The following is an 18,511-nucleotide window of genomic DNA, read 5'->3' on the forward strand; positions in this document are numbered from 1 at the left end:
CATAGCTGACTAAACAGGAAGCACGGTCCTCTACAGCAGTGTATATAAAGTCACCCTAGTGCTCACATACAAACACGGTGACTCACTCACAAAAAACTCAGAAGGGAGCCTTCAGCATATCAAAAGCACGATCAAAATGACATTTTATTTTTCTCTGTTTCAACTATAAAAGCTTCATTTCCCATTCTGACAAAAGCAGCAGCTATACCATCCTCTCACATACATTATGGTCACACTGACGCTAACATGCGCAATTTGAAATGAAACACTCCAGCCTCTAACAATTGTGCCGACTGCACCAGTTGTGTTCCCCTTTAAGACGTAGATCGTATTACAATCTAGTACAGAACCTTTAGACAACACCCGGAAAAGTTGAGCGAATGCTTTTGGAAAATCATTTGGGACAAAATGTCTCTTAGGATCCCGTAGTTATCTGGGACAACCTCAATCCTGCACTTATGTTAATCCGCCCGTTGCAGCACCGTGCAGTTTGGTGCCTGAACCAAAGCAGATTTCCAGCGATCTACAAACCCGGATGGCGAACGCGGACTCTGTGCCAGGGCCTCTTAGCAAATTCAGCCAGCTGTGGCTGTTCGGGTTATGTGTGCTGGGAATGTGTTTACATACCGCTCATTTGCCCCCCCCCCCCCTTCACACAGCAGGTCCTATAGAAAGTTTAAAACATGATGTTAAGATGCTTTTTGTTGTTGTTTTTAAGGCTTTAAGATTTTGATCTCATACTGGAGGCAGTTTGTATTTATCTCACCCTTTTATATTTGTCTCCATTTTTAAGGAAATGTAGAAATCATTGATTAGTGAAGCTGTACAAGAAAAACTTAAGCAGATGTATGAATTATTGACACTTTTCTGTCTTTTAATACACACATGAATTGCAGGATTGTAGATTCAACCCCAGAAGCCTTCACCGACTTAGGAGTGAGACAGTTAATAGTGTTTTTTTAGATGTTCAATAGGCGTGTAGCCGCAGTTGGAGAGTTCAAAGTCTGAGTTACTATTTGAGCAGGGCGGCTGCAGCGGCGCGTGACAAGTGAAACATTTCAACATGACAACAAAGACGGTGTTTGTTTTGATTTTGCACTTACAAGAGAAAATCATTCTGATGATTATAAATAATGTTGTGACTGAGAATGAATCATCGAATCTCTATTCACTGCTCACTACAGAGTAGACTGTGTCGTGTCTATTATACAGGCAGCAGTGGAAGAACAGAAGAACTACAACTTGACGAAAGTCTTGGATTTAAAATCTTGCTGAGGTAAAATGCATTGAAATGTAATTAAAGTAAAATACGTTTTTAGACAGAATGGTCCTATTTAAGAGACATGTATATCGTCAGATGCATGTATGTGTCATTCTGCAGGACACGGACCAACGAGTCCTTCTGCCGTTTGATATGGAGGACTTGTTGTGCAATGCATTCTGGTTCATGTAGGATTTTCCCCTTTACAGCGACAGGGGGAACACTCCAACCTTCTGCTCCTACAGTCATAGTCAATAAAACAACGGCACCCTTCTGCTGCTTACACGCCCTAGTTTTAAGAAATGCTGCTGAAATGACTCGTTAAAGTTTCAGCAGCGGTTTGCCGGTGTAATATTTGAGATGGAGTAGAAGTAGTGCAGGAACAAGTAGAATATCTACTTCTGAAATGTAGCATCATTTAGAAAAACGACCTCAAAATTGTACTTTGCTGTACTTGCGTTAATGTACTAACCAAAAGTAAAATGCTTGGGAGATCCACCGAGGATCAACTTCTCCATATCGTAGACGACATAAAGTGCGGCCTCCTCTTTAGCCCCTCAGTGCTTCAGGTGCTGCTGTCACGTCAGACAACCTCATTGATGCGTCTCTCTCTCTCCCTGCATGTTGCCGCTGCCTCCTCCATAGCGGTGGTTCGGACTCCAGTCCCGTTTTCCCATGGCGGAGAATCACAGCCTGATCTGCGTTAAGCCCCGGAGCTTAAATCCCTCTCAGACGCTCATTAATGCGGCCGCTGTGGGCCCACACTAGGGATGTGTCACTCTCCTGAGCCCAGACCCTTGCCCTGCGTTTGACCAAGGGATCTTCTCCTCCCCCCATCCTCCTCATCCTCTTCATCCTCTTCCATATCTCCTTCAACCAACGCCGCTCATCCTCTTCCACATTTTGACCCTTAACCCTTCCACAGGTACAGTTTGATGTTGTGCATAACTTAAAGTGCACTCACATTCATATTAGTCATTCATTTTGTTCAGTTCTGGAAGAGATTAGCACGACTTTTACTGCAAAATGTGTTCATTATTGCATTTATAACACCTCTTATTACTAAGAGCACTCTCAGTTATGCTTTGCATGGATGAAAACTTAAAAAAAAGGGTTCTGTGGTCGGCTGAACTAGGAACAAGACTGGAAACAGATTGTGAAGTTTTTATCCCTCCATCCATTTATTGTACCCGCATGTCCTCGAGGGTCGCAGACAAGCATGCAATTTGGATTCTGTTTATTTGCAATTACTCATGGCAGTCTCGATGATTCAAGAGCGTTTAGAAGAGTAATGAATCGACAAAACAGAACCAGAATATTCAAAATGACTGCCATGTGTGTGTGTGTGTGTGTGTGTGTGTGTGCGCCCTCTTTCCAAACGAAGATGTTCTGGGTCTGACACTGTGTTGTGCAAGAGGCAAAGTTCAAAACTCATCACGATGAATGAGTAACAGAAATAAAGCAGCATGTGATGATTGGGTCAAAGCACAATAGGAACTGTTGATCATCTGACGGCCATATGTTGGCCGAGTCTAGTCGTAGTTCTGCTTCACTGAATGCTTATGGAGTTTGATCAAGAAGACTACTGTGTACAATTGAATAGCTTGAATGTCAATTGAAGACGCATTTCGCCCAAAAAATTGGGAAAAGGTTATATTTAAAGTACCGTCACTCATCGAAACACATTATGTGCATCCTTTAAAAAAATGATGCATTACAGCTTTCATTTTGCAAGTTAGTACCGCTAACTGTTGGTCGGTGGACCAGTGGAATATGAATCACGTCCTTGTGTGTTCTGTGCGCGCAATGCAAACAAAGACATTGCTCGTTTTTTGCTGCTAGTGGTCAAAAACTCTATGGGGCAACTTTGATGTCAATTTACTTCAAAGCTAGGATTGCTAATTTTGCGAAATTAGCAAGACTAAGCTAGATTTTAACAATGGTCCAACTAAAAGAGAGCCGCCAAATCTAGCAAGAAAGTCTCCAAGATGGCAACACTAACAGCCCGTCCTCTCAGTCCTCCCTCCAAAGACACCCCACCCCCTCCCCAAAAGTATCATTAACAACTAATATGGCTGTTGTTAATACTCACAGCTGTCAGGCTAGCAGCTTGTGGAACAAGTCTGGTGACGTGCAACGAGCGAACAGCAGAGTATGCGCAGGCAGACATGCAGGTATTTGATTTATTAATTGCTGTCTGGATGTAAAGAGCATTTCAACACATTTTTTTCTAAAAACAGAAAAATGCGAAAACAGTTAAAAGACTAAAATGAAGTCATTGCATCACAATACAACCGGTGACACGAGCACATTCACAGAGCACACGCACTTACAATGTGCAGTGACTTTGATGACCCAGCAACATTCTCTATATACACTTTAGTACACCCACCATTTAGCAGCCTTACACAAAAACCACAATACCATGCAGTCATGCATCATCATCCTCTCATTTCACTGTAACTACACAGGCCTAGGAGAAGGTTTTAATCGACGCGCTCTTTGTTTTTCTGCCACACAAGGAGTCTCTAAAGAAGCTTTTCAATTCCCAGAATCTATTTAAAAACTGGGCATTTCATCACAGGCGCATGTGATTCACTTTTAATCGAGTGTTTGTTTATTTTACATGTTGCAACACAAGCATTTCCATGAATCTTCAAAATAATATTCTGTTATTGGTGTTCCGCACTGCTCACAATCTCCATATTGTGTACTTGAGCGTTCACTCGCCCACACAGAAACCACACGCCACCCAGCTCGGCAAACACACACTTTTACTTGTGTTGACGTTGCATCATTTGTATGACTTTGCAGGAAGGCCTTTGTCAACACAGTGAAAGATGTCAGAACACGAGCTCGTTGGTTAAAGAACATACGTGACATACGCGACAGTTGAACAGTTGCACAATCGTCAAGGATGTTTTCACTGCGAGTCCGTCACTCCTGCTGAATGAAGCAGCTGAAATACTTTAAGTGCAGGATCACTGCAGCTTTAATGTGCAAAGCCAGTAAAGTGGAATTCATGTGGGGAATAATACCAGCACATTGTAAAAAAAAAAAAAAAAAAAAGAAAAAGAAAAGAAAATGTCTTGCAGAGAAGAAGAAGTAGGAACACAGAAAGTGAAAACCATAACACCGCAGCAGAAGTTTTTAACACGAGATTGAACCCTCGCCTACACAAGAAGCCCGCCTCTCCCTGTGTGCGTGACGGGCCCGTGGCTGAGGACTAAAGCTCGGCCCGGAGCCATTAGTTGCAACATGAGATATGAGAGCTGGGCTGGAGTTCTGGCGTTCCCCCAAGTCACAGAATGTACTTGAGCAAATTCCAGCAACAAGAATTAATACAGGCCAGTGTGGATTTAGCTATCTGTGTCTCAGATTGCGTGTGTCTACACGAACAAGCGATCTTCCCACCACCGGATTCAACATCTCTACTTCTTTATTTATCAGATTCACTTTTCTCTGCTGGCGTCTAAATGACCACAAACTCCTTAAAGAAGAGGAAAACTGGAGGTTTTGGGAGAATTTACCACAGCTACAGTACATGCTGTCAACATCGTTGATCCCCCATTTTGGTCCAGAATTAAATACAATATCTTAACAACGATTAGGTTGATTGCCATGAAATTTGTTAAACACATTCATGGTACCCAGAGGATTAATCTCAATTCCTTTGTTGATGCCTTCTTTTCCCTTATAGTGCCAATAAGTAATCTACAACATAGATTTGGACACATTTTTTTCATGGTCCCCAGACGAGGATTTCTAAAGACCCGGGTTTCCTCTACATTTTCTCTCAAGCCAACTTGTTGCTAGATTTGTGAAGCTATTGCCAATTTCCCCTAAATTTTCATGATTGCCCCTAAAATCATGAACATTTGGGGCAATGTTGGTGGTCCTCTAGCTTTTTCTCTCTGAAGTTAATATTTTTGGTTTAGAGTTAAATATCTCGCCAATCTTGGGAATTTGGTAGACATTCATGGTATCCAGAGGATGAATCTCAATCTCAATTACTTTGGTGATCCCTTCTTTTCCGTTATAGTGCCACCAGCATGTCAAAATAGTAACTTACACAATAAAATATCTCTACATCTACAACATAGATTGGGACAGGTTTTAATCATAGTCCCCAGATGATGATTTCTAGTGACTCTGATGATCCTCTAGCATTTTCTCTAAAGCTACTTTGATGTTGGATTTGTGAAATATCCACAATCGTGGAAATCCGTTGAAATGTGGTACATACATTCATGGTTTTCAGAGGATGATCCCTTGTGACTTTGTTCACCTGGCTTTTTCTCTAGCACCACTTTGAAGTTAATATTTTTGGGTTTAGAGTTATATAGCTCAACAATTGTGGAAATTGGTGGAAATTTGACACAGACATTCATGGTATCCAGAGGATAAATCTCAGTTACTTTGATGATCCCTTCTTTTCCTTTATAGTGCTACCGGCATGTCAACATAGTAACTTATACAGTAAAACATCTACAACATAGATTGGGACACATTTTAGTCATGTTTCCCGACAATGATTTCAAGAGACTCTGGTGATCCGATAACGTTTTCTCTGACGCCACCTTGCTTTGTAAAATAACTCGACACTCAAGGAAAACTTGTACAGATATTCATGGTCTTCAGAGGATTATCCCTCGTGACTTTGGAAGTCCCCTAGCTTTTTCTCTCGCACCACCTTGAACTGAGTATGTTTGATTTAGAGTTAAATAGATTGCCAATCATGGAAATTCTTGGAAATTTGCTACAGACATTCATGGTACCCAGAGGATGAATCCTACTGACTTTGGTGATCCCCTGACTTTTCATCTAGTGCCACCAGCAGGTCAAAATTTGAATTTGTCCATCAACCAAATACCTGCAAAACTAATGACATTCCCATCAGCCTCAGCTGTACTTCGTGTTCAAAGCTCATTAGCAAATATTAGCATGTTAAGCTAAAACAAACATGGTTAACATTAAACCTGCCGAACATCAGATATAGACCCTCTGTTTTGTTTCTCTCTACAATATGCATGCATGTGTGTCTACATACATATGCACACACCCTATTGATAACAATGCACACAGTTGGTCACATGATTAGTATTGATCATTCTTTCTAAAATGGATTACAAACCAGCCAGCCCTCACTCGCTGGAAGCAGTCAGATGGACAGAGAAGATACATTTTGCCATCCTCTCAATCCATTATCTCTGCACGTCGTACCATTTGTTTTATTTATTATGTGAAATTAAAAGGGAGTGCATGCTGAGGGGGATGGGGGGCTGCTCAAGTGGTGGACAAGCTTCCACATGAGACCTTGATCCACAGCAGACTCACACTAATGAAAGGTGACAGCGGGATGGGTTTGTACTGGGAGGATTTTGTTCATCTTCCTTCTACAACATAACAAAACACAAAAAGGCATATGGCTATTCTGTATTTTAATGATAATAAATTAGTCATCACAATGTTCTTTCTTTGCCCTGTAAAAGCTTCTCGCTGCTGCAACACCCTCTCCTCCTCCAGACGGTTAGATCCATTCCCAAACTCTAAGAGGATTGTTTCCCCCCCCCATTCATTCCTCTATTCAATATTTGTGCTTAGTAATCACTCTGTGTGGTACATTAACACTGTAATCCTGTTTGAAATGACAGTTATTGACCACCGACAGGGACTTATGTATTTATCCGCTCAAAGCAAACATATTGGAGTCATTTTAGTTTTAACAGAAATCACCCGTAATGCATCATAAATATAATACAGGAATATAAATTCTACCCCATGGATAACATCATGTTAGGATGTTTGGTATTTTACTTTGAAATACAGATGAACGTCCTTCGTATTACTGTTTGGAGGCGACAACTAGTAATCACTATAAAAATATAGAATCTATGTTCATCTTTATCAAATTCATTCTGATTTCGGGAGGATTTTCCGGACACCACATCACATTTATCCTCTGCATCTCTACTGAATGTTGCATTACAGAGGACCTATTTGAGCAATAACCTCCGCAGCACACGGATGGAAGGATACTGCCCCCTGCTGGTGTTACACCACACCACCACGGTTTGGTTTGGTATAAATAACTGTATATGTGTATTGGAATATTTGAGCATATCTTTAAGATTTGTCATCTGCTGGTTGCAGATGATTCATCTATTGGCCCTCTGGATCTCAGACCTTCCATGTAAAGTCTATGGTGGAACTGAAGCTGGGAGACAATGGAATTTTTTTCAAGTCTTTGGGGGACACTATTTTATTTTATAAGTTTATCATTTCTTAATTTCCTGGGGAGTTTCCTAAAATAATCTATTTTAGTATTTATTGTAGGCAAAATATGAATTTAAATGACCCGAGTGACCCATAAACCCAAGTAAATACATTGAATATAAATAAACAAACACGTTTCATTTATTTACTCTTTATTATTTATTATGAACTGGTTGTGATTGGATGAAGTGGAAGTGTACCACCGTCTAAATAGTTTAGTTAAGTTGTAATTTTGCATATAATTAGGGTAAATTATTTCAGTATTTTCAGGAAAATTTTTAGTAAATTATTATATTATTCATAAGTTACAGATAAAGTGTTGCCATTGATCTTTAACGGTATTTAACGATTCACCTTGACTTTCGATCTATGAACTCTATCAACAGAGGACTGAAAAAATTAATTTATAATTCCATTTTATTTTCAGTATTACGCAACATTAGAAGTATAAATATCTGTTTTAATATACAACATCTATGACATCCATAGAGCTTTCCTTGGGCAAAATACAAAACTCAAAACACTTTTATTGCACATATTCTAAAAGACAAACCATCGTAAGCAAGTTCATCTAATACTAGTTTTGCACAGAGGAAGAAAAAACAAAAAGAAAAAAGAGGAAGGAAACTGAAAAGACAAGCAGAGAAAGAAGAACCCGACGTATGAAAAGACATTGATTACGGCACAAACAAATGTTCTTATTGAACATCCTGGAGGCAGGGCAGCAACGTCTCACACTACTAGAAACAACATCTCTGACACACAACACAGATTTGGCAAATCAACAATATACAAAATATACATCCATGATGCTTTGTAAACAAACATTGAATGTGCTTTGAGGATTGAAATGTCAGTCGTCACAGGAAGGAGAAAAAAACAAAACACACAAAAAGTCAGTGAGTCATTTAAATCTGAAGGACGAGAGGGGAATTCATAAACCATCTTCAGTTCCATCTTCTTCTTCTTCTTCTCACCCTCTTGAACTGAATATTGGCAAACATTAAGGTGCATTTGTTCTCTCACACTACACTAGCGATACATTAACAATATCTAATGCAAAGTACACATCAGATTCATTTCACGTTTTAAAATCTCTGCAATCGATCTCGCGAGTTTCGGTTTCGCTCTCGGATGCAGCGTGCCGTTAGGATGAACTGCATACCGCGTCGTGTCTGCTGACTCGTCAAAATGAGAGCGCATGTAGTAGACGAGAGTGCGTTCACATCGCCAGCACAACAGAGCAAATACTGCAGGACATACTTAGCGTCCGAGGCGACTCTCTCGTTCTCATTTAGGGCTTGCAATTCATCAACAGTATAGAAACGTGTGTGTGTGTGTGTGTGTGTGTGTGTGTGTGTGTGTGTGTGTGTGTGTGTGTGTGTGTGTGTGTGTGTGTGTGTGTGTAAGTCTGAATGCGGATATACGACCGCCTACATGTGTAGTACCAAGTATTTAACATCGAATGCATGTTGTGGACATGAACTATGCATATGGAATCTTTACCCAGGTGAAGCTTTAATCCAGCTGCTGCTCATTACGAAGAGTCCTTTTGAAACATCGAGAACACTCACACACGACTTGAACAACACGAAGACCGGAAACCTGACACTGAAATCTTTTGGAGCGCCGACGGTGAAGCTCTCTCTGGACTTTAATCTGATCTTTAATCACGTGATTGGTCTTAAGTTCATTCTGCGCGATGACCAAAGCCTTCAGAAACCAACTGCATCTCATTAGTCAAACAACAATATTTCATATTTTACACTCATCATCGACAATAAAGACATTCCTGGGAAATGCTGACAGCCCTCACAGTTTTAGTTTTTTAATGCTACATTTTCAGAAACAGCCCGTTTACCCCCTCCTGCCTGTTCCTCTCTCTCTCTCTCTCTCTCTCTCTCGTGGAGTTCTTTTTTGGAACATGTGAAAACATGTTGAAACGTCACAAAGAGGAGGACGCCATTGATGAGACACATCACGGTAGCTTACTTTAGACCACAGAGATATCAAGCTCTTAATACTGAGCATACAAACAAATGATACCGCGAAATCTATACATATAGTACAAACGACCATCATGTAAGCCCATGAATCCCAGTTTTACAGTGTTGTCATATTTACACCATATTGCATAAAAATCAAAAAAAAAAAAAAATATATGTACAGATGTCAGAGGAATGTGAATAAACACCACACCTTGCTAAGAACAGCAAGTTTTTTTATTTTTTTTTTACTTCCCATAATTCAAAAAGGCCCCTTCACTAATTTAGGGTTTCCAGAACTGTGAGGTGATTCTGTATTTGTAGTTTTAGGTGAAAAGCACCGGGCGTAGTGCGTTCCCTCTGTGTACCACTGCACGAAAAAACCCAACACACAAAGAACCTCAAAGAGAGAAACAATCATGACACAAACGGCTGAATTGCTGAGCAAAAAACTGTGTGGTCTACTGCATTAAAAGACTTCAGGTCCTCCGAGTCTAGAAGTGCGAGTGCAATTCAAATCGTCGTGTATATATGGCACAGACTCTACAGTACGTCACAAACCCTCGGCGAGGCTCCTCCCCCCTCTGCTGCCCCCGACACACCGATTGCACAGAGCAGAAACAAAACGTACAACTTGTTCAAAAACAGTAAAACACCAGAAAATATCAGCAAATGACTGCCTACATTCAGACCTAGAAATGTGTTGTCACACACACACACACACACACACACACACACACACACACACACACACACACACACACACACACACACACACACACACACACACACACACACACACACACACACACACACACACACCTCTCTACCAGCATGTAACAGCTTGCCCGGTCCTCAAACAAAGACAACAAAAAGAAGAAGGCATGATGATGTTCGCACAAACCATTTTCTAACATTACATCTGGATTCTCTGACGTCGGCTGCTATTTTTCACTTCCCTCTTTACTTTTTGTTATTAGAACTTCGCGGCGACTCCTTCTGCTGCTTCCTGCCAGTGTCTCTGTCTCTGTCGGAGGCGGCGGCGGCGGCGGCGGCGGCGGCGGCGGCGGCGGCGGCGGCTCTGGAAGCGTCTCTTTTAGAGTTTTTCTGTGCAGACGCCACCTCTTGAACGGCCTCTTTTTTCTTCCTCTCAGCCTGCTCCCTCTTGCCGGAGGACACCTGTTTGTCCGGGGTGGTTGTCCGGGTATCCGGGCCCTTGTGAGCGTCCGGTTTGAGCGTTTCAGCCTTGGGGCCTTCCTTGGACACCTTGACAGCACTCTCCCGGGGCGCGCCGCCGGAGACCCGGCCCGGGACGGCTTCGCTGCCCTGCGTTTCTCTTTTCACCGCGGGTTTCGGCAGCACCGGCGGCGGATCGGGGTGGCAAGGAACGTCTGAGGGCAGCTGAAGAGGCGAAGCAACTTCTTTTGGTTTTGAGCCGTGATGGTTTCTCACAGCCGGGGCTTGGTTTTTGGGTGAGGGGTCTTTATGCTTGGCATCAAGACCTTGTTTGATGACTGGTGCTGGAGCTACGGGAGTCTTTAGAGTCGACGATGAAGGGACGGTTTTAGGAGGGACAGATTTTGGCTTCCAGTCGTTGTTTTCTTTCACTGACGTTGCTCCAGAGATTTTGGGGTTCTGGGCTTCTCTTTGCTTCGCATCAGCAAGAGTTGGAGAATGTGTCAGCTGAAGCGATTCCTCCCGCTTGGATGGCGACGAGGCGTCTCTCCGTTTAGGGTCGTGGGTTGTTTGAGTGTTTGACGTCGAGAGCACAGATTCTTTAGGCAGATCTCTCGGTTTTGAATTTGGACTGCCCTTCAGCGCGGGGACGGGAGGAGCTCCACCGTGAGATTTCGTCTCCGTCTTCACGGCGGCGTGCGGAACAGGCTGCGGGTCAGACCTCGACTTACTTTTGGCAACTAAAACATTTTCATTTGCAGTTGCTGAAGATGAACATTTGAGTTTTGTAGCGTTTTCTTTCGTTTCTTCTCTTTTAGAGGTGCAGGATTCTGAATCAGATGATTTGTTTTGTGCTTTTTCAGCTGGATAGATTTTGGATAGCTGCTCTGAATCTTTCACATTGACTATATCCTTTGTCTTTGGTGATGTGAGTTCCTCTGTTTTCTGCAGTGATTTGCTGCTACTCTCTATTGCACCAACAGTGTTATCTTTTGTATTCAAGTTCAGAGTAACATTATTTGATGAGGCGACCATCTTTACTTTAGAGACTTCTCTCTTTTGCTCCAATTTTGTGACTGCAGCACAGGCGTTGACCTCCTTCTTCGAGCCCGTATCACCGACCGCTTTCACAGCTGATCCGTCAGATTGTTCCTGACTAACAGACCTGTCCGAACAGTCCTGACCGTCCGCTTTCAAACCGCAGGTTTCATGTTCCTTCACAGAACCAGACGCTGACGTGGTAGAAACCTGCGGTTCCGTATTTGAAGAGCAGATGTTCGTTGAAAGCACGTTCTCTGGAAGGCGCACAGATGAAGAATTGTTCTGTACAGTCACGCCTGAGCTCAGTGCTGGAGTTGTTTCTTTCTCACAGCTCTGACGCTGTCCTCCATCCAAACCACAGTTTACACTCCGCTTCAGCGACACGGCTAGCGGTTCACTGGCAGCTGCAGCCGGAGTCAAAGTTTTTATGCTTACCTCCGGCTTTGCTGAAGTCAAAGAGCCCACTGTGTCGGAGCTGTCGGTGTTCTGTGATGTGGCGTGTGGTGTGACTTCCTCCTGCTCCGCTTCGTCCTCCTGATCTTCATTGCTGACTTCCCGTATGGAGGGTGTTTTTCCACAGGAGGAGAAGTGGGAGCTGTGTCGAGGGCCTCTGTGTTCATGAGCCAGTGACGAACTGGACTTCATACCCGTCCGGCTCTCTTGTTTAACACTAAAGCTCGGCGCCTCCACTTTGCTGGTTTGAGCCTTTAATGATTCACTGTGTCTGTCCTGTGTTTTCTCACCGCTTGTGCTTATTTTCATCTCCGTGGCTGCGTTACTTGACTGATCTTTGGCGGCAACGATGCTATTTAGGGAAGAAACCGCTTCGGGGCTTGTGGAACAAGTCAGGGGGCTCTTCAGCTTGTCTGTGGATTTCACTTGGGGGATGGTTATTTGTCTCTCAGTAGGGGTCTGGAGCCAAATTGGAGGACTCAAAGAAACACTGTCGCTTGTGTTCTCCGCCATCTTGGATAAACAGGTTTCTGTTTTAGAAACTCGGGGCCCTGAGAGCAGACCAATATCCAGAGTGCCCTCCAGGGGTTTGAGAGAGGAGACGTGGCGTCCTTCGAGTTTATATTCAGACGACGTCTTCCGAAGCGGAGACTCCGCGGAGGAGATGAGCTGGAGTTTTTCCACGGCGCTCTCTCCTCTGCCAGAGAAAAGCTTTGGGGACAGACCCTCAGGGCTGGAGTGCACACTTCCCAGCCCCGCCTTCATGTGCTCATGAGACATGGCCGTGTCCAGCTGGAGGCTCTTAGACCTGGTGGAGCCAAAGTGCAGGTTCTCGTGGATGCCGGGGGACAACCGACACATGCAGTCCTCTCGCTCTTCAAAGGACAGCCTCTTCCTGGTGAACTCGATGGTGGGAGCTTTGAAGTCCAGTCTGTCCGGCTTCATGTTATCTTTGCCCTGTCTGGAGTGCTGCCACTCGGGGTGGGTGGAGCAGAGACTTGATCTGAGTCCTCCGTCACTTTCACAGCAGCCGCCGGATGTTTCGCCGATGCCCTCAGAGGCACGTGTGGTGAGTTTCTTATACAGCACATCTTTCAGGGTTGTGCTCGCAGCTTTGGCCTCCAGGAGGCCAGAGTCTGGGCCGCTATGGGCTTTGTTTTGGCCGCGGACCAGAAAACTCTCATCCCTGTCATCGCCACACAACGGGGACGATGAGTCAGCTTCACGCAGGGCGTCTTGCTTCTGTAGCGACTCCCTCCTCTCCGACCAGTCCTGCCTCTTTGCAACCATCTTGGACTTCAGCTTCTCCCTGTCGAGCTCCTCAACAGACTCCTGGCGACCCATCTTGCGACTCACGGGCCTCTTCAAGCAGCCCTGCTCAACAGGTCGAACACGGTTCATTGCCAGCGGCTCGCAGGATGTTTCTTCCACACTTTGCAGGACGGTGTAATCCCGCTCCCCGGGCCTCAGATCCTCATCCTGCACCTCCTCCTGGGTCACCTCCAGGCTGTGCTTCCTGGGACACAGGTGCTTCTTATCTCCTGTGTAAGAGGGGGACAGCTTCTCCTCAGACTGGACACGTTTTAGGAGGGGCGAGCGGGGAGGCTCAGCACTTTTGGGACGCACGATGTGGCGTACAATCGTGGGTGGGGAATGTATCTTGGCTGGGAAGGCTTGGCTTGTCTTGGAAACGGGATGCCCACTGAGAAGGGGAGAGGGTGAGCGCTGAGGAGATGTTGGCTGGGGGGTGGGCGAGGGCGTGCGAGCCAAAGGAGAAAGAGGAATGCTGCCGGCAGACTTACGCCGCCCCTGTCGGAGCCTTTGACCCGGCAGCTTGGGGCCGAGGCCGTGGAGGGTGCTGGGACGAATGTGACCCGAGCCCGCGGGGGAGTTTGGAGCGCTGGAGCTGGGGGAGCTACTCTGGGACGAGTTGCCACCTGGAATAGAAAAAAACAACAAAAAAACATCAGTCATTTAACATGCGTGAAATGAAGATAAACGGTACGATTTCTTAGACGAAATCTCCACCTGACTGGGTGAACTCTGGTGTGGGGCGGAACGTAGCAGTAGGGGAACGAGGGGAGAGACTGTGGGTGGGGGAGCCGGGGAGACTCTCACCAGAGGACAGAGAGTGGTTGAGGGACGAGAAACTGCGGCTCGTGTGCAGGAGAGGAGACGGCTGCATGGCGAAACGTCTGAACAGGGAGCGGCGCCTGGAACAAAGCAAAGTGAGACGAAGAAATCAGCCCAGACCTGTTTACTGTAACGATTACTACCAACGTACATTTACATCTACACTGATTCAAATGTGAGTTTCAGTCGAACATTCGTACCGCTCTGGTGTCTTCTCCTTCTTGGGCTTTTTGGCACACCTCACCATCTTGCTCCGGTAGCTGTTCCTCCTGGCCGGACCAGTTTTTATCGAAGTATTTTCAAACGGGGTTGTGGAGATGGCCACTTTGCTGCCACTCTGAAAACACAAAAAGACAAGACTTTTGTTATCGAAAAGAGTGTTCAGGGTTAGATCAGTGACTTTGTGTATGGTATACTCTCTGATTTTAATATTAATACTATTACTGTAAGTAGAGATAATTGAATTATAGTAGTATAGTACAGTAATAAACATGGCATCCAGACATAAAAAAGTTATTGATACTGCTAGCAGTAATATGAAATGGAAACCTCCACAATAATTTGATAAGCTGTTATTTGTTTTTTTGTAATTGTTCCTACAGCTAATTTAACATTTATGAAATTAGAAAACAACATTTTCAAAACACAATCATTCAAAAAAATTTAATATCTGCAGTATAAAGACAAACATATATTGTCAGTTACCTTGAGCAGGAGCTCCACCACTTCAGTGTGGACAAGACCGTGGACTGGTTCTCCGTTGACATGGGTAATGAGGTCTCCAGCTTTGAGTCCTGCTTTATGTGCAGGTCCACCGTCTTCTACATTCTGATTCACAGACACATAAGAGACATTTGATATTATCATCTATTTTGCTTTTTCAGCAAAGTTTAAAAAGGTACATAAACCAAGAGCTGTAAACATTAAGTCGCGTGGACCGACAGTTTGGACATAAAGTGCTGCAGGGATGCCGTATTTTTGTAGGCCGACCCGGAAGTTAGACCACTTTCATGATTTTTGAGGCGCCATTACAATCTGCAGAAGTAAAAAGCTAACGTTAGCCTATAAACGAGCTACACCACAAACTGTTCATATCTTTTGCAGGCATCAAACCAAAGCACACATTCCAAAATCCCGCCGACTTAAAGGCAAGGAACCGGAACTACAAAATTGCTTTACTGTGCCTCATACGTTTATGTATCTTCTCTGGTGTCACAAAGAGCTCATGAAGAGATAACAGATCATGAGCATTATTAGTAGAGGCTGGAACTGGACTTTAGTTTATCAGTAAATAGGGACGAAAAGACAGAAAGATGCATTTCCTGTAGTACTATTACAGCACAAACAAACTGAACCAGACCACAATCCCTCTGGAAGCGTCCCGAAAGCTTTTACACTGGTCCAAACAGAACTGAACTAAACGTTGTTCAAACATGTGGAGGTTTGAACAACAAAGCACCCCCCCCCCCCCCCCCCCCCCCACAGTCTACTGTAGCCCTTCCTTACCCAGACCATATGGTAGACCGTGTAGACGTCGCCGTCACAAGCGTACACCCGGATCGCCCTCAGCGTGAAGCCGAACTTCTTCCCCGAGCTGTGGATGACGACGGGCTGCCGCGGGTTGGCGTTACAGAGGGAGGAGTCTCGGCTGGGGGAGGAGTCTCTTGAGGACGGGTCTGAGGAGAGGGAGTAAGGAGACAGGGGGCTGGCCAGCGGAGACGCCCCGAACATATCTGGGAAAAAAATGAGAGCTGATCACCACCTGAGCAGATTCTTTCATTTAATCAATCAGACTTTGGCCCCTCGAGTCAGCGGTGAGGTGCTTCTATGAAGCTCGTGAGCCCGGTCCATTCTGCTCCTGCTGTGGGTGAAACTAATGCGATTTTCACTCTCCCAGCAGTGAAGACCTCTTGCTCCTGCCCTGCCTGCTTACTCTCCTTATTAGCGGCTTGTGCTCGGCTACTTGCCCGCAGCCACTCTGTTAAAATTGAACTCGCAGCAGGTGTCACGCTGGGCCAATTTCACACAGATCTATACAGCGGGGCTTTCATCTCTTTCACGTTATTTGTACAAAATGTACGCTGCTCTTATTGCAATTCTTGGCACGCCGTTGCTCTGATATACTTCTAAAAAAAACTGGTTGAGATCATATTTTTGAGTCGACGTGTTCCACGTCTGCGTTCTCCGTCTTACCGCCAGGGATCATGAGGGACAGGGCACCGGTGGAGACGGACTTTGGGACTTTAGCCACAGCTCCGGTCTTCTCTGCAGCGCTCTCGGGCCGCAGAGAGTTGGTCTGAGCGGCCTGGTCTGCGGAGGTATGGCCGGTGCCGTCGGGGCTCTCCACCTCTTCACCTCTGGGCGTCAACTGGTCCAGATGTTCTGAGAAACTTCCTGATTATTAGGAAAGATGAGCATGGAGTGAGGCACACAACTACGCGGAGCAAAGGCTGACATTATCAAAGCATCCTGGTCATTTAAATTTGACTTTTTAAATGTATGGATTATAGATATATGAAGATAGAGTTAAAACTTGAGAGAGGAATCTTCTCATCTATCTTCCTGCAAAAAAAATTTGAATATTTCCCAAAATATGAAACTATTCCTTGAAACAATCCAAGGCTGTTAAACAAGTAGCTTGGCTTAAAATGTGTAAAAATGCAACAAAGACAAACCTGCAAGTCATAAATATGAATATTATCATTTATACTCTTCCAACAGAAAAAGCTTGGATACCGTAGTTTTCTTTCAGGGACTTTACAACTTATTGATTTTACAAAAAAAGATAACCGAGCACATTTATTCTGAACACTATGAAACTCGAGACGCGGTTATTTCCCACCAGAGAGCGTGGCTCCACTGTGCGTGCTGCCTGGAGTTGTAGCGTCAGGCTCGTCCTGCAGGAGCTCTCCTGTGGAGAAGGAGGTCTTGCTGGGGTCCCCGAGGCCGGAGGTCTCGTCTCCTTCGCTGTCTGCCGAGATGGCAAACTTTGGCAACAAGTTGGGGTGGGGGCCCGGATTCATCCTGTCTGTGTCCGTCGAGTGGGACAGCGAGGGCCTGGCGGAAGAAGAGAAGAGGTTCAACAGATCCTCACTTCTCAGAGGGATTATTGGAGCATTTTTACATTCAGCGACAGTTTGGATTTTTTTCTGATGTGGGGTTGTGCGAGTTACTCATCTCTACCTACAGTAGTTTAGAGAAGAAGACAGTTACGGCACAGGAGAAAAGCGATTTACTGCTTTTGACTGCGGCAGCAACAAAACATATTTAAGACACCTATAAAAAAAACTATATTAGTGTAAGTGTGCTATATTTAAAATATTTTCCCCGCTTTGTCTTGGTGTCAGACAGTCGTTTACCCTTATATAGCTCTCGCCAAAGGCACCAGACTCCATTGAAAAAAAAAAAAACCAACATGTCGTACACATAAACGGATATCGATTCTTTTAGGTATTTAAAACACGTTTTGCTGCTGTACATCACTTAGCCTCTGTGTCGGTACTGTTCCTCCAAACTCCATCTACTACCTCAAATAAGTCTTTAAGTAAAGGATCTGAATACATCTTCAACCACTGAATTTGTAGCACAATGCAAATGTCTTTGAGTTTGTTACTATGTCTGTAAGCAATAAGACCTTCTCTTCTTGTGTTTAACATGATGTCCGAATTCAAGCCCTGAAGTGCATATTCGATCTCGTCTACAGATTGTATCGTGTTTATGTTACAGCGGTTTAATGCATACATTTCAGCGAAGTCTGGCGTCCAGCTGAGGGAGTCAACGGTCAGCGGGCTCTCGCTCTTCTTCCCCTCACTCTCTCCCTTCTCCTCCAGGTGCCCGCGGGACAAATCCAGGCTGCTGTAAACCTGACAACCACAGAGAGGCAACGGTTCACTTCAGTACAGGCAGGATGACACCACACCGTCGTGCTCAGAATGAACTACAAAGATTGATTAATAAAAGTATTTAAAGAGTATTCTAAATAAATCAGGGTTTTTTTTTTTTAACATTTACAGTGAAACACTGTGCTGTTAATGTGAGTTAATGCAGACTTCATCATGTCTTACAAGCACGGAGCTTTAGGTGTAGCAGTGAAAAAAAAAAAAAAAGATTCAGTGCAGCTCAACACTTCCTCCGAGACGCCCCGCTGCTTTTTGAGACACTGTAATGCTTTGTTTGGATGTGAGAG

The 18,511-nt window shown here is 44.4% G+C and overlaps 1 protein-coding gene and 1 long non-coding RNA gene across 10 annotated transcripts in view; one reads left to right on the forward strand and one right to left on the reverse strand.

Annotated features, from left to right (window-relative positions):
* Positions 1–1,032: 1,032 nt before the first annotated feature.
* Positions 1,033–18,296, forward strand: LOC137869264 (uncharacterized). Of its 2 annotated transcripts, XR_011102271.1 has the most exons (4): positions 1,033–1,078; positions 1,213–1,276; positions 1,907–2,186; positions 18,156–18,296. It is a non-coding gene; the product is annotated as an uncharacterized lncRNA (long non-coding RNA). The 2 variants fall into 2 exon arrangements; XR_011102270.1 differs by lacking the exon at positions 1,033–1,078 and having other exon boundaries at positions 1,153–1,276.
* Positions 7,937–18,511, reverse strand: part of mast4 (microtubule associated serine/threonine kinase family member 4) — an 81,201-nt gene continuing 70,626 nt past the window's right edge. For 7 of the 8 annotated variants that reach the window (XM_068706544.1, XM_068706543.1, XM_068706542.1 and 4 more), the window contains 8 exons: positions 18,067–18,188; positions 17,168–17,382; positions 16,519–16,719; positions 15,832–16,058; positions 15,031–15,153; positions 14,526–14,662; positions 14,221–14,405; positions 7,937–14,129 (listed from right to left, as the gene is read on the reverse strand). In XM_068706544.1, the coding sequence (XP_068562645.1) occupies positions 10,486–14,129; positions 14,221–14,405; positions 14,526–14,662; positions 15,031–15,153; positions 15,832–16,058; positions 16,519–16,719; positions 17,168–17,382; positions 18,067–18,188 (4,854 nt within the window). In that variant the 3' untranslated portion in view covers positions 7,937–10,485. The remainder of the gene's footprint in view (positions 14,130–14,220; positions 14,406–14,525; positions 14,663–15,030; positions 15,154–15,831; positions 16,059–16,518; positions 16,720–17,167; positions 17,383–18,066; positions 18,189–18,511) is intronic. The other variant, XM_068706545.1, reaches the window with a different exon arrangement.

This window comes from Cebidichthys violaceus, unplaced genomic scaffold (genome assembly GCF_023349555.1).
Source record: "Cebidichthys violaceus isolate CVI_PGR_0920_01 unplaced genomic scaffold, fCebVio1.0.p SCAF_12, whole genome shotgun sequence".
In the NCBI taxonomy this organism is placed as follows: Eukaryota; Metazoa; Chordata; class Actinopteri; order Perciformes; family Stichaeidae; genus Cebidichthys; species Cebidichthys violaceus.